The 15452-nt window shown below is 45.7% G+C and overlaps 1 protein-coding gene across 1 annotated transcript in view; it reads left to right on the top strand.

The window, feature by feature from the left end:
- The window catches only part of LOC140427000 (F-box/LRR-repeat protein 3-like), a 30341-nt gene extending 24582 nt beyond the window's left edge, over nt 1-5759 (top strand). Inside the window, exon 6 of the mRNA XM_072512369.1 lies at nt 732-5759. Coding sequence (XP_072368470.1) covers nt 732-1375 — 644 coding nt within the window. The 3' untranslated portion in view covers nt 1376-5759. The remainder of the gene's footprint in view (nt 1-731) is intronic.
- The last annotated feature ends 9693 nt before the right edge of the window (nt 5760-15452 follow it).

Raw genomic sequence — 15452 nt, 5'->3', positions numbered from 1 at the left:
TTCCTGAATTCAGTGTTGATGTCTGCGTGGGTTTCCCCTGGGTGCTTTGGTTTCCTCCCAAAGCCCAAAGATGTGCAGGTTAGGTGGATTGGCTATGCTAAATTGCCCTTAGTGTCCAAAAAAAGATTAGGTGGGGTTACTGGATTACGTGAATAGGTTGGAAGTGTGGGCCGGTGCAGACCCGATGGGCCGAATGGCCTCCTTCTGCACTGTAAATTCTATGAAATCTATGTAATCCTACTAGAGGAAGCTACCAAATTTGTGTATTTTTCTGATTAATTAAGATTATCTATGCTAACATGATCACTCTTTTCAGAACATTAGGGATACATTTAACTTTATTATGTATCTATTCTTCCCCAAACAAAATATTTTATTTTTATATTTAAAAAAGTTCTGAACAATGGTGGCTTTATAAAAATGCACTTTGCACTTGTGTTAATTTAATGCCGGTCTTTATTTGTGTTTTGGGGAAATTGCAGGTTTTTCTTTTGAGAATATAAGCTATTCCCACCAGGAACTGAAGTAAAATTATCAAACCTCATTTCACTTGAACCCTCTGGTTAACCGAGAGAGGAGAATTTTGTCCTAATCCCAAGTCTATAAAGTAGAAAAGATAGTTATCCCATCCCTCTTGCCATATGGTTCAAATTACTAGCGACTTTATTGTAAATTTATTTTCTTATTGCCCGTCACATGGTAAATAGATATTAAATGTTATTTCTATGCAGGTATTCTTTGTGTGGCAGATCAGTGCTATGGCCTCCGAGAGCTGGCACTAAACTATTACCTTCTGAGTGATGAATTGTTATTGGCCTTATCCAGTGAGAAGCATGTTCATCTGGAACACCTTCGCGTCAATGTGGTGAGTGAGAATCCTGGACAGACACAGTTCCACAGCATCAAAAAGAGCAGCTGGGATGCTCTTGTGAGACATTCTCCAAAAGTCAGCATTGTCATGTACTTCTTTCTGTATGAAGAAGAGTTTGATTCTTTTTTCCGTGATGAAACTCCAGTCACACACATATATTTTGGCCGTGCAGTCAGTAAGGCGATGTTGGGTCGCATTGGAATAAACTGCCCAAGATTGATTGAACTGGTAGTCTGTGCAAACGGTCTCCAACCTCTGGATGATGAATTGATTTGCATTGCAGAACGTTGCAAACACCTAACTGCTATGGGCCTGGGTGAATGTGAGGTTTCATGCAGTGCGTTTGTGAAGTTTGTGAAGATATGTGGACGACGCCTGACACAGCTATCTATTATGGAGGAAGTACTGATACCAGATCAGAAATATAACTTGGAGCAAATCCACTGGGAGGTTTCAAAGTATCTGGGCAGGGTATGGTTCCCAGATATGATGCCTACCTGGTAAATCTTATGCAGATTATTTAAGTTTAAGAATGAGGAACTCTGCAGGATCTAGAGGATGGTTCTCATGCTTTCATCAATGAATAAAGCATACTGATAAAGGCTCATAAATCTAAATACCTAATAAATATTAACACAACTAAACATTTACAAAGTCTAAGATCCATTTGAATGCACTTTTCAATCCAGTTTGTCAGGACACAAATGTTTATATTGTAATTGTATCTGTGTATCAAATTGCTTACAGATTGTATTTTAACATTTTCAAAGCATGAAATGGTGGCTTATTTTGAACTAGATCTTATGTGACTTCTGCCATGGACTGGACTGATTGCGTAAAGAATTATGACTTTGAGGAAAGTCACAATCTAATCATGGAAACATTCAATATTGTGAAGTGACCAAGTCTGTGTGCCTATGGATTAATATTTTACTCCCTCCTACTTCAGGCAAAGGGAGAACTCCAGTAATCTGACAAATTAGCTGTTGCTCATTTGTGTGGTATCCAATAAATATTCTTTTTAATGTGTACATTTTTAAATTGAAGGGTAACTGGGCAGCACGATAGCATAATGGTTAGCACAATTGCTTCACAGCTCCAGTGTCCCAAGTTCGATTCCCGGCTTGGGTCACTGTCTGTGCAGAGTCTGCACGTTCTCTCCGTAGTGTGCGTGGGTTTTCTCCGGGTGCTCCGGTTTCCTTCCACAGTCCAAAGATGTGCAGGTTAGGTGGATTGGCCATGCTAAATTGCCCTTAGTATTGGGTGGGGTTACTGGGTTATGGGGACAGGGTGGAGGTGTGAGCTTGGTAGGGTGCTCCTTCAAAGAGCTGGTGCAGACTCGATGGGCCGAATGGCCTCCTTCTGCACTGTAAATTTTATGATTATCTGACCTGCCAGAAGGGAGCACAAACCGATGGTGGGATCAGAGGCCTCCGGTGTGATGAGTTGGAGCTTGGGGTGGGCGGAGCAGGGCATGTCTGCAGTGGTGGGAAGTGCAGTGTGTAGAAGAATGCCACAGGTTGGTCGTAAGCCTTGTTGCGGTGAATGGGGAATTGGAAGCCTGGCGAAGTAGCAAACCGTCACGAAGAATGATATTGGAGGATTTAGAGGGACATTGGGTGGGGGAATAGTTGCAGCCCTCCTTTGGGATCGGGGGTCTAAATTTAGGGTGGTAGGGTTTAGTAAGAATTGGGTTATAGGTACGGGGTAAAGGAAAAAGTTGTGAAATGATTTTAAGGGCGGCACGGTGGCATAGTGATTTACACTGCTGCCTCACAGTGCTGGGGACCCAGATTCGATTCCGGCCTTGCGTGACTGGAGTTTGCACGTCCTCCCAGTTTCTGCATGGATTTCCTCCCTGGTGCTCTGGTTTCCTCCCACAGTCCAGGGATGTGCAGGTTAGGTGGATTGGCCATGCTAAATTGCCCCTTTGTGTCCAACGATGTGCAGGTTAGGTAACGGGGTTATAGGGGTAGGGCAGGGTGGACAGAAGAGTGGACCTGGATTGAGTGCTCTTTCGGAGGGTAAGTGAAGACTCGATGGGCCAAATGGCCTCCTGCACTGTAGGGATTCTATGATTTAGGTGCAAGGGCAGGAGGTGGGTGGCCAGGCAGGCACATTGGATCCAACAGATAGGTTTTTGAAACATTTATGTCCTTATCCAGTGGTACCTCATCTCAGCTTTGCTGGTGAGTTAAGGTTCCAATGGGGAAAACAAATGAGGAACCTAGTCTCATTTAAATATTTAAAGTGCAAACCTACTTCCTTGGGGGTTGATTTACTGCTCTCCATGAGCCTACTCTGCTTTCGTCAAAAATGGAAGGTGGTGGGTTAGGATTGGGATTCAGATTTTTAACTCTTTTAACCCTCACATCAGACCTAAACCCATTCCCTTCAATGAAGTAGATTGTTTTTACATTAGTTTACTTGGAATGGTGGGAGTGTGGGGTGTGGTGATTTTCTTTGAACCAATGGCATTGTTTTCAGCTCTGTGTTTGTGTGTGAGTGTGTATGTGAGTGTGTACATATGAACAATAGTACTTTGTAAAATGTTCTTGCCTTGATGCCAAAAGGAAACAAATCAGAAGAACTTGAAACACTGAAAACCCTGCTGTGTTTTGGAAAATGGACACCGAATGTCTTGTTCCGCCTGCCAGTCCTTCCAGACTGGATAAGGAGTCTGATTTAAATATTTCAAGTTAGAAATAATAATTTTTTTTAAAAAGTAATTCGAGGTGAACTGTACCCTATTGTGAATTTTAGTTATTTTGTTACGTGGTAGAAATGCCAGTCAAACCTTAAGGAGATTTTTTATCCTGTCAACTTCAAAATAAGCTGCAACATTTACAAAGGATGCCTTTAGGCAGATTGTAGTGTATTCAACTTCTGGTGAATTTATCCAAAATTGCAAATACTATTTTCAAACTACCTGACTTACATGTGCTGAATAAATTTAACTTGAAGTTATATTCTAAGTTGATATTATTTGAGGTCCACTTGCGTGTCTGTAACCCTGGTAAATATCTGGATCTTCAACTCCATCATAAAATTACAGCTTGAAAGCTTGTAGGAGCAGATAAATAATGTACTGGATGCAAATACAAATTGGTTATAATGCTGCATGTTGGAGTTTTGATTTGAAGTAACTACAGTGTAGTTGGCAACGATTACTAAATGCTATGGAAACTGATCTGAATAATGATTAAACTGAAAATGGCTCAGCTGAAGTTTAAAACATCATTGTATGAAAACAAATCATTTAGAAGATGATAATTTGAAATAAGGGGCGGGATTCTCCCCTACGCGGCGGGACGGGGGTTCCGGCGTAATGGAGTGGCGGGAACCACTCTGGCGTCGGGCCGCCCCAAAAGCAGAAGTCTCCGCACCTTTAGGGGCCAAACTCTCACCTTGAGGGGCTAGGTCCGCGCCGGAGTGGTTTCCGCTCCGCCGGCTGGCGGGAAAGGCCTTTGGCGCCACGCCTGGCGGCGCCGAAAGGTCTTACCGGGCGACGCATGCGCGAGAGCGCAGCGACTGCTGTCGTCATCCCCGCGCATGCGCAGGGGAGGGGGTCTCTTCCGCCTCCGCCATAGTCAAGGCCATGGCGAAGGCCCGCCCGCGGATCGGTGGGCCCCGATCGTGGGCCAGGCCACTGTGGGGGCACCCCTCGGGGCCAGATCGCCCCGCGCCCCCCCCCCCAGGACCCCGGAGCCTGCCCGCGCCGCCTTGTCCCGCTGTTCAAAAGGTGGGTTAATCCACGCCGGTGGGAGAGGGTTGACAGCGGCGGGACTTCGTCCCATCGCGGGCCGGAGAATCGCCGACCGGTGTGGCGTGATTCCCGCCCCCGCTGAATCTGGTGGCGGAGAATTCGGGACACGGCGGGGGCGGGATTCACGTCAGCCCCCCGCGATTCTCCGACCCGGTGGGGGGTCGGAGAATCGCGCCCAAGGTGTTTTGAGTTTTTTCGAGCTTGCAAGGTTGATTCCTCAACAGTTTGTACCGTTGATATGAACTCAAAGTTGAGGTTTCTGGCACCAACCCAGCTGAAAATACAGACAACATAAAGTAAAGCTCACCTTGGTGTACCTTAACATGAGTTCAAAAATTGAGTCATATCATTGATGCAAGAATGAGTCCGCATACTAATTTGGATTTCATCGGTGACTTAGAAAAAGATGTTGATTGACAAAAAACTGAAAATATGTTTCAGAAGTACAATAGCAACCTATAAAGAAACCATACATAAAGTCATTGCTTACTGACGATGTTGAGGCACAAACCTATTTGTGTGTTGTATGAACAAAATTGCTGATGTAGCAATACCCCAGATTGTGAAGAATGAACCCTCAAATTTAAAATGATAAATCAGTTCGGAAATTCATTTTGTTTGTATTATACACTAAAAGTGGACATGTTTTTCTCCCATTTAGGCTTTCCATTTCTTTTGTAATGTGGCTGAACCCATGTTTTCTATTTGTTTTTGTCCTAAAGAAGTCTTGACACTGATTCAGAAATCCATTCTAAAGGCACTTTTGGAAAATAAGGGGAACTGAAGTTATTTCCATTAACTTGACATTCAAATCCATTTTTCTAAAAATAAAATGTATTCATACCAAGTGGTTCAGTTGGAGATTATGAGGCAGGTTTAAGTATCTGCACTCAACATCTGAATTAACAATGAAGCATTTTCCTGAGAATTGTATTGTTTATGCTTTGCCGATTAAGTTTTACAAATGTATATTTTATGTACTTTCTTATTGTGATATGAAAATTCAGATATTTAAAGGTGAATGTTTTTACTGCACAATTGTTTTAAGACTGCTGCAAGAACCCAAACTTGCATATTAGAAATTTAGAATATTTGGATTATTAAAGAAAATTATTTGTTCCATTTTCTGGTGTATTTATTTATTCCAGTTTGAGTGCTTTTTAGGAATTCAGGTGACCGTTGGGGACTTTAACTGGGGTGTCACACACACGCAGGTGTCCTAAGGCAGACTCAGGAAAGATACACATATTCGTGAAACAGTTAATATTCAGCAGTGCCCTGGAGGTTGTTGAAATGACGCCAAGTGGGTGTGAGTGGTCTCTTTTCCTATCTTTCTGCTTCAAATGCAGTCCAGACAAGCAATGTCATTTTTATCTCACCTGTTAATGGTTCTAAGGAAATTAGTTAATAGCAGTTTCCACTCATCCCAGTGATGTAAACACAAAGTTACCCCCTCCTCCCCACCAAACTATAATTTCTTGAGATTTATTACCAAATCCCCTGAAAGGAGTTTCTGCTGAAAGTTTTGTGGGCTCCCAATTCCTGAATCACTAAATGTCTTGATGTTGACCAGATATTTGGTCAATATTTCAGACTTTCAGTTTTGTTACAATAGATGATTAAACTATACTGCTGTACATACATATTAAAAGTTACACGTGGCCACAGTGTTGCCTTGGTATATTTTCAATAACTGAATCATGGTTCCATTCAGGGGACAGAATATTCCCATCCTGCCCATGGTGGAATTTGTGGCGGGCAGCCATGGAAAATGTAGAACATGGAACAGTACAGCACAGAACAGGCCCTTCGGCCCTCGATGTTGTGCCGAGCATTGTCAGAAACCAAGATCAAGCCATCCCACCCCCGTCATTCTGGTGTGCTCCATGTGCCTATCCAATAACCGCTTGAAAGTTCCTAAAGTGTCCGACTCCACTATCACAGCAGGCAGTCCATTCCACACCCTAACCACTCTCTGAGGAAAGAACCGACCTCGGACATCCCTCCTATATCTCCCACCCTGAATCTTATAGTTATGCCCCCTTGTAACAGCTACATCCACCCGATGAAATAGTCTCTGAACGTCCACTCTATCCCCCTCATCATCTTATAAACCTCTATTAAGTCGCCTCTCATCCTCCTCCGCTCCAAAGAGAAAAGTCCTAGCTTCCTCAACCTTTCCTCATAAGACCTATCCTGCAAACCAGGCAGCTTCCTGGTAAATCTCCTTTGCACCCTTTCTAATGCTTCCACATCCTTCCTATAGTGAGGTGACCAGAGCTGCACACAATACTCCAAACGTGGTGTCACCAGGGTTATGTACAGTTGCAGCATAACCCTGCGGCTCTTAAAATCAAGTCCCCTGTTAATAAACGCTAACAGACTATAGGCCTTCTTCACGGCTCTAGCCACTTGAGTGGCAACCTTCAGAGATCGGTGGACATGAAGCCCAAGATCTCTCTGTTCCTCCACATTCCTCAGAACCCTGCCGTTGACCCTGTAATCCGCATTCAAATTTTTTTCTACCAAAATGAATCACCTCGCACTTATCAGGGTTAAACTCCTGTCATTTTTCGGCCCAGCTCTGCATCCTATCAATGTCTCTGCAGCCTACAACAGCCCTCCACCTCATCCATCTACCAATCTTGGTGTTATCAGCAAATTTACTGACTCACCCTTCAGCCCCCTCCTCCAAGTCATTGATAAAAATCACAAATAGTAAGATAAGATAAATTGCTTATTGCCACAAGTAGGCTTCAAATGAAGTTACTGTGAAAAGCCCCTAGTCGCCTGTTCGGGGAGGCTGTAGAGGACCTAGCACTGATCCCTGTGGTACACCGCTGGTAACTGGTCTCCAGTCTGAAAATGTTCCATCTACCACCACCCTCTGTCTTCTATGTGATAGCCAGTTACTTATCCAATAGGCCAAATTTCCCTCTATCCCACACCTACTTACTTTCTTCATAAGCCAACCATGGGGAACCTTATCAAACGCCTTACTAAAATTCATGTATACAACATCAACTGCTCTATCTTCATCTACACACTTCATTACCTCCTCAAAGAATTCAATCAAATTTGTGATGCAAGTCTTACCCTTCACGAATCCGTGTTGACTCCCGGATTAAGCTGCATCTTTCCAAATGGTATAAATCCCATCTGGCCCAGGGGACTTGTCGACCCTAAGGTTTTTCAAAATTGCTAATACATCCTTTCTCAGAACATCTACCTCCTCCAGCCTACCCGCCTGTATCACACTCTCATCCTCAAAAACATGGCCCCTCTCCTTGGTGAACACTGAAGAAAAGTATTCATTCAACAACTCTCCTATTTCTTCTGACTCCATGCACAAGTGCCCACTACTGTCCTTGACCGGCCCTAACCTCACCCTGGTCATTCTTTTATTTCTCACATAAGAGTAAAAAAAGCCTTGGGGTTTTCCTTGATCCGACATGCCAAGGACTTCTCAAAGTTTCATAGAATTTACAGTGCAGAAGGAGGCCATTCGGCCCATCGAGTCTGCACTGGCTCTTTGAAAGAGCACCCTACCCAAGCCCACACCTCCACCCTATCCCCATAACCCAGTAACCCCACCCAACACTAAGGGCAATTTTGGACACTAAGGCAATTTAGCATAGCTAATCCACCTAACCTGCACATCTTTGGACTGTGGGAGGAAACCGGAGCACCCGGAGAAAACCCACGCACACACGGGGAGAACGTGCAGACTCTGCACAGACAGTGACCCAAGCTAGGAATCGAACCTGGGGCCCTGGAGCTGTGAAGCAATTGTGCTAACCACTATGCTACCGTGCTGCCCCCTCCTAGCTCTCCTAAGTTCTTTTTAGCTAATTCCTTGCTACCTTATAACCCTCAAGTGACCCAACTGAACCTTGTTTTCTCATCCCTACATACGCTTCCTTTTTCCTCTTGACAAGACATTCAACCTCTTTTGTGAACCATGGTTCCCTCACACGGCCATTTCCTCCCTGCCCGACAGGGACATCGCTATCAAGGACACGCAGTATCTGTTCCTTGAACAAGCTCCACTTTTCATTTGTGCCTTTCCCTGACAGTTTCTGTTCCCATCTTATGCTCCCTAATTCTTGCCAAATCGTATCATAATTACCCCTCCCCAATTATAAACCTTGCCTTTCCGTATGGCCCTATCCCTCTCCATTGCAATAGTGAAAGACACCGAATTGTGATCACTATCTCCAAAGTGCTCTCCCACAAACAAATCTAACAATTGGCCCGGTTCATTACCCAGTACCAAATCCAATGTGGCCCCCCCCTCTTGTCGGCCTATCCACATATTGTGTCAGGAAACCCTCCTGCACACACTGTACAAAGATTGCCCCATCCGAACTGTTCGACCTATAGAGGTTCCAATCAATATTTGGAAAGTTAAAAGTCACCCATGACAACTACCCTGAGACCTCCACACCTATCCATAATCTGTTATGCAATTTCTTCCTCCATATCTCTGTTACTATTTGGGGGCCGATAGAAAACTCCTAACAACGTGACCACTCCTTTCCTATTTCTAACTTCGGCCCACATTACCTCAGTAGGCAGATCCCCTTCGAACTGCCTTTCTGCAGCCGTTAAACTATCCTAGCAGCAGACAAAAGTCGAAAACCAGCAGGTGTAAAAACGGTTTGCAGTTCTCCCAATAACAAGTTAATGGTGGATCAGTTATTCCTCTGCCAAGTGGCATGAATGCTATTTGCATTTATTTAAATCTCATGAATGCTCACTAAAACAGTTGCTCGCCGGAATCACCCCTCGTTTTCCAATCTTGTGTCACACCAACACGAAATTACATTAGCTTCAAACCTGTTTGAATATGAGGGGCGTGCACAAGTTGGACCTCCGTTTACTCCTGACAACATACATAGCCTACCTGCTCTTGTTGCGCTGAATGCTGCACTGCTGTGGCAATAGGGTTGGTGTACACCTGCTCTTTGCCGACGTTGTCCACAAGGACATCACTATGCTGTGGTACTCATGTGGGACTCAAAAATGAGCAGACGTAGAGGGAAGATTAAGGGGTGAGAAACTGGAGCCTGACAAGGGTATATGAAACGCTAACGAACAAAGGGGTCAAAGGGATATCCCATCTTTGACTGTTCCGGGATGCATGCAGATGCCAGAATTTATAGGGGTGGGGGGGTGAGCGGTTTGTTAATGTGATACATTAGGGATGGTTCGCATGGTGATTAAAAATCTGGCACATGGACAGCGAGAGAGGAAGTGTCAAATTCTGTCTGCAAATATAAGACGAACCATCATCTTTTGCTCCACAGTAATGACATTGGCTGAAAATGATACCAGCAGCGAAAATGATGGGAAGGGATCTGAGGCAGTGCGGGAGGAGTGCAGTGCTGGATTCAGGCTCCTGGGCCGCACACTGTGCTGCATGAGTGAGCAGGAGTCAGCTTGGAAAGGAAGAGCTACTGAAAGTTAATGGTTTCATTTGCAATGTCAAAGGGATACTCAGAACTTGTGTGACTGCATCACAATCGCTGCATCTCAAGAGCATCATGCAGGAGTGCAGGCTTTGTGAATCAGGCAATAGGGAAGGAGGCACAGCTGTATATATGGCATTCCATCAATGAAGGACAATAACCTGTTCAGAATTGGCATTCATAACTGACCATACGGCTTCCACTCATTGATCATGTGCACTTAATTGGTCATTGGTATGCAACATCCGAGACGAGCCCAGAGCTGTTTTGTGTCACTCGTCTCATTTACACTTACCATCCCATAGAGTGCTCACATGTCACATTTTTGGGATGCCACCTTAGTCATTTCGACGTGTGCGCTTGTGTCTCAGGGACAAGGCTGCATCAGCCACCATGCAAGTAGAGCAGGAAAAGTTGTGGAGCTCGTTTCCCATCATTTTGTTATTCCAAGCTTCATTTTCTCGACCCTTTGATCCTTACCTTCAATTCTTCATTTCAGAGAACATAAGAACAAATGCATGAAGAACTGAATGCTACATTTGTCAGAGTCCTAATGCAATGTAGATGGGGCAGAGGCAATGCCAAGTGCAGCTCCAGCAGGAGGCCCTATCTGAGGGTTATGGTCAAGGGGAGGCAGGGAATAAGCAGGAGAGTAAGGAGGAGAGACATACGGTTTATTGTCAAAGAACCTACTATTTACAAATGGGTGAGTAGCAGTGCTGGGCATGTTTGTACTTGTCCTGAGATCTAGTAAATTCTATGATAATCTATGATTCTGTGATAGTACATCAAGAATGCCGCGTTCTGCGGGAAGACCTGTTGCTGTGTGGGGTTGGAGGCCATTCCTGCCAGTGGTTTGGAATGTGACAGCAGCGCTCAATTTCTTTGCGTCTGGGTCTTTCCAGGGATCACCAGGGGACCTGTGTGGTATCTATCGGCAACACATCGATGCATAAAATAAGTCACGGATTTCCTTTATAGGAAGGCCCATCATTATGTCAGGTTTGCTCTGGATGAAGAAAGCCAGGCTACAAGATTCACTGGCTTGCCACTATCTGCGGCTTCCAAGGATGCAACAGATTGCACCATGTGACTATATGGGTTCTGTAGCACATAGCACCCGAATGTTATAGAGTCATAGAGGTCTACAGCACAGAAATGGCCCAAAGACCGATCAAAAACAACCCACCAACTATTCTAATCACATTTTCCAACACTTAACCCATATCCTTGTAAGTCTTACGATCATAAATGCACATCTAAATTCTTAAATGTTATGAACGTCTCTGCCTCCGTCACACTTTCAGGCAGTGAGTTCTGGACTCCCACCACCCTCTAGCTGGAAACATTTTTCCTTGCATCCCCTCTAAATCTCCTGCACCATACCTTAAATCTATGCGCCCTGGTCCTTGGTCCCTCCACCAAGGGGAAAAATTTATTCCTGTCTATTTATGCCACTCATAAATTTATACATCTTAATCGTATCCCCCCCCCCCCCACCCAGTCCAACCTGTCCAGTCTCTTCAAAACTAAACCTCTCCGCCCAGGCAACATCCTGCTAAATCTCCTTTGTCCCCTTTCCAGTGCTATCACATCCCTCCTATAATGTGGATTCCAGAACTGCACACAATACTCTAGCTGTGGCCTAACCAACCTTTTATACAGTTCCAGCATAATCTCCCAGCCCTTAAACTCTATGCCTCAGGGCAGCACGGTGGCGCAGTGGTAGCACTGCAGTCTCATGGCACCGAGGTCCCAGGTTTGATCCCGACTCTGGGTCACTGTCCGTGTGGAGTTTGCACATTCTCCCCGTGTTTGCGTGAGTTTCGCCCCCACAACCCAAAGATGTGCAAGGTAGGTGGATTGAACACACTAAATTGTCCCTTAATTGGAAAAAATAAATTGGGTACTCTACATTTATTTTTTAAAAACTCTATGCCTCAGTTAATAATAATAAGAAGTCTTACAACTAGTTAAAGTCCAACAGACTTATTTGGAGTAACTAGCTTTTGGAGCGCAGCTCCTTCATCAGGTGAGTAAAGGCATGATGAAGGAGCTGCGCTCCGAACGCTAGTGGCTCCAAACAAACCTTTCGGACTTTAACGTGGTGATGTAAGACTTCTTACTGTGCCCACCCCAGTCCAACGGCGGCATCTCCACATCATGGCTACCATCGACCCAGTTAATAATGTTTATAAACCGCAAGGACTACCATTTCATCAATGTACACCTGGTGTGTAATCACCAGAAGCACATCCTGCACAGCTGTGCCAGGTACCCTGGGAATTGCCATGATTCCCACATCTTGAGTCACTCCCGGGTGCCTGAGATTTTTGACGGGCCAGTGCGTCTGCAAGGATGGCTGTTTGGGGATAAGGGATACTCACTAAAGCACTGGCCGATCACTCTGGGGATAAGGGATACTCACTAAAGCACTGGCCGATTACTCTGGGGATAAGGGATACTCACTGAAGCACTGGCCGATTACTCTGGGGATAAGGGATACTCACTGAAGCACTGGCCGATTACTCTGGGGATAAGGGATACTCACTGAAGCACTGGCCGATTACTCTGGGGATAAGGGATACTCACTGAAGCACTGGCCGATTACGCTGTTTGGGGATAAGGGATACTCACTAAAGCACTGGCTGATTACTCTGGGAATAAGGGCTACTCACTAAAGCACTGGCCGATTACTCTGGGGATAAGGGATACTCACTGAAGCACTGGCTGATTACTCTGGGGATAAGGGATACTCACTGAAGCACTGGCCGATTACTCTGGTGATAAGGGATACTCACTAAAGCACTGGCCGATTACTCTGGGGATAAGGGATACTCACTGAAGCACTGGCCGATTACTCTGGGGATAAGGGATACTCACTGAAGCACTGTCCGATTACTCTGGGGATAAGGGATACTCACTAAAGCACTGGCCGATTACTCTGGGGATAAGGGATACTCACTGAAGCACTGGCTGATTACTCTGGGGATAAGGGATACTCACTGAAGCACTGGCTGATTACTCTGGGGATAAGGGATACTCACTGAAGCACTGGCCGATTACGCTGTTTGGGGATAAGGGATACTCACTGAAGCACTGGCCGATTACTCTGGGGATAAGGGATACTCACTGAAGCACTGGCCGATTACTCTGGGGATAAGGGATACTCACCGAAGCACTGGCCGATTGCTCTGGGGATAAGGGATACTCACTGAAGCACTGGCCGATTACTCTGGGGATAAGGGATACTCACTGAAGCAGTGGCTGATTACGCTGGGGATAAGGGATACTCACTGAAGCACTGGCCGATTACTCTGGGGATAGGGGATACTCACTGAAGCACTGGCTGATTACTCTGGGGATAAGGGATACTCACTGAAGCACTGGCCGATTACTCTGGGGCTAAGGAATACTCACTGAAGCACTTGCCGATTACTCTGGGGATAAGGGATACTCACTGAAGCACTGGCCGATTACTCTGGGGATAAGGGATACTCACTGAAGCACTGGCCGATTACGCTGTTTGGGGATAAGGGATACTCACTGAAGCACTGGCTGATTACTCTGGCAATAAGGGATACTCACTGAAGCACTGGCCGATCACTCTGGGGATAAGGGATACTCACTGAAGCACTGGCCAATTACTCTGGCGATAAGGGATACTCACTGAACTACTGGCCGATTACTCTGGGGATAAGGGATACTCACTGAAGCACTGGCCGATTATTCTGGGGATAAGGGATACTCACTGAATCACTTGCCGATTACTCTGGCGATAAGGGATACTCACTGAAGCACTGGCCGATTACTCTGGGAATAAGGGATACTCACCGAAGCACTGGCCGATTGCTCTGGGGATAAGGGATACTCACTGAAGCACTGGCCGATTACTCTGGGGATAAGGGATACTCACTGAAGCAGTGGCTGATTACGCTGGGGATAAGGGATACTCACTGAAGCACTGGCCGATTACTCTGGGGATAGGGGATACTCACTGAAGCACTGGCTGATTACTCTGGGGATAAGGGATACTCACTGAAGCACTGGCCGATTACTCTGGGGCTAAGGAATACTCACTGAAGCACTGGCCGATTACTCTGGGGATAAGGGATACTCACTGAAGCACTGGCCGATTACTCTGGGGATAAGGGATACTCACTGAAGCACTGGCCGATTACGCTGTTTGGGGATTAGGGATACTCACTGAAGCACTGGCTGATAACTCTGGCAATAAGGGATACTCACTGAAGCACTGGCCGATCACTCTGGGGATAAGGGATACTCACTGAAGCACTGGCCAATTACTCTGGGGATTAGGGATACTCACTGAATCACTTGCCGATTACTCTGGCGATAAGGGATACTCACTGAAGCACTGGCCGAATACTCTGGGGATAAGGGATACTCACTGAAGCACTGGTTGATTACTCTGGGGATAAGGGATACCCACTGAAGCACTGGCCGACTATTCTGTTTGGGGATAAGGGATACTCACTGAAGCACTGGCTGATTACTCTGGGATAAGGGATACTCACTGAAGCACTGGCCGATTACTCTGGAGATAAGGGATACTTACTGAAGCACTGGCCGATTACTCTGGTGATAAGGGATACTCACTAAAGCACTGGCCGATTACTCTGGGGATAAGGGATACTCACTGAAGCACTGGCTGATTACTCTGTTTGGGGATAAGGGATACACACTGAAGCACTGGCCGATTAATCTGGGGATAAGGGATACTCTCTAAAGCACTGGCCGATTACTCAGGGGATCAGGGATACTCACTAAAGCACTGGCCGATTACTCTGGGGATAAGGGATACTCACTGAAGCACTGGCTGATTACTCTGGGGATAAGGGATACTCACTGAAGCACTGACTGATTACTCTGGGGATAAGGGATACTCACTGAAGCACTGGCCGATTACTCTGGGGATAAGGGATACTCACTGAAGCACTGGCCGATTACTCTGGGGATAAGGGATACTCACCGAAGCACTGGCCGATTGCTCTGGGGATAAGGGATACTCACTGAAGCACTGGCCGATTACACTGGGGATAAGGGATACTCACTGAAGCAGTGGCTGATTACTCTGGGGATAAGGGATACTCACTGAAGCACTGGCCGATTTCTCTGTGGATAAGGGATACTCACTGAAGCACTGGCTGATTACTCTGGGGATAAGGGTTACTCACTGAAGCACTGGCCGATTACTCTGGGGATAAGGAATACTCACTGAAGCACTGGCCGATTACTCTGGGGATAAGGGATACTCACTGAAGCACTGGCCGATTACTCTGGGGATAAGGGATACTCACTGAAGCACTGGCCGATTACGCTG

This window comes from Scyliorhinus torazame, chromosome 7, assembly GCF_047496885.1.
Source record: "Scyliorhinus torazame isolate Kashiwa2021f chromosome 7, sScyTor2.1, whole genome shotgun sequence".
Classification (NCBI taxonomy): Eukaryota; Metazoa; Chordata; class Chondrichthyes; order Carcharhiniformes; family Scyliorhinidae; genus Scyliorhinus; species Scyliorhinus torazame.
Note: the sequence above shows the minus strand (reverse complement) of the source record. Positions and strands in the feature narration are given on the sequence as shown.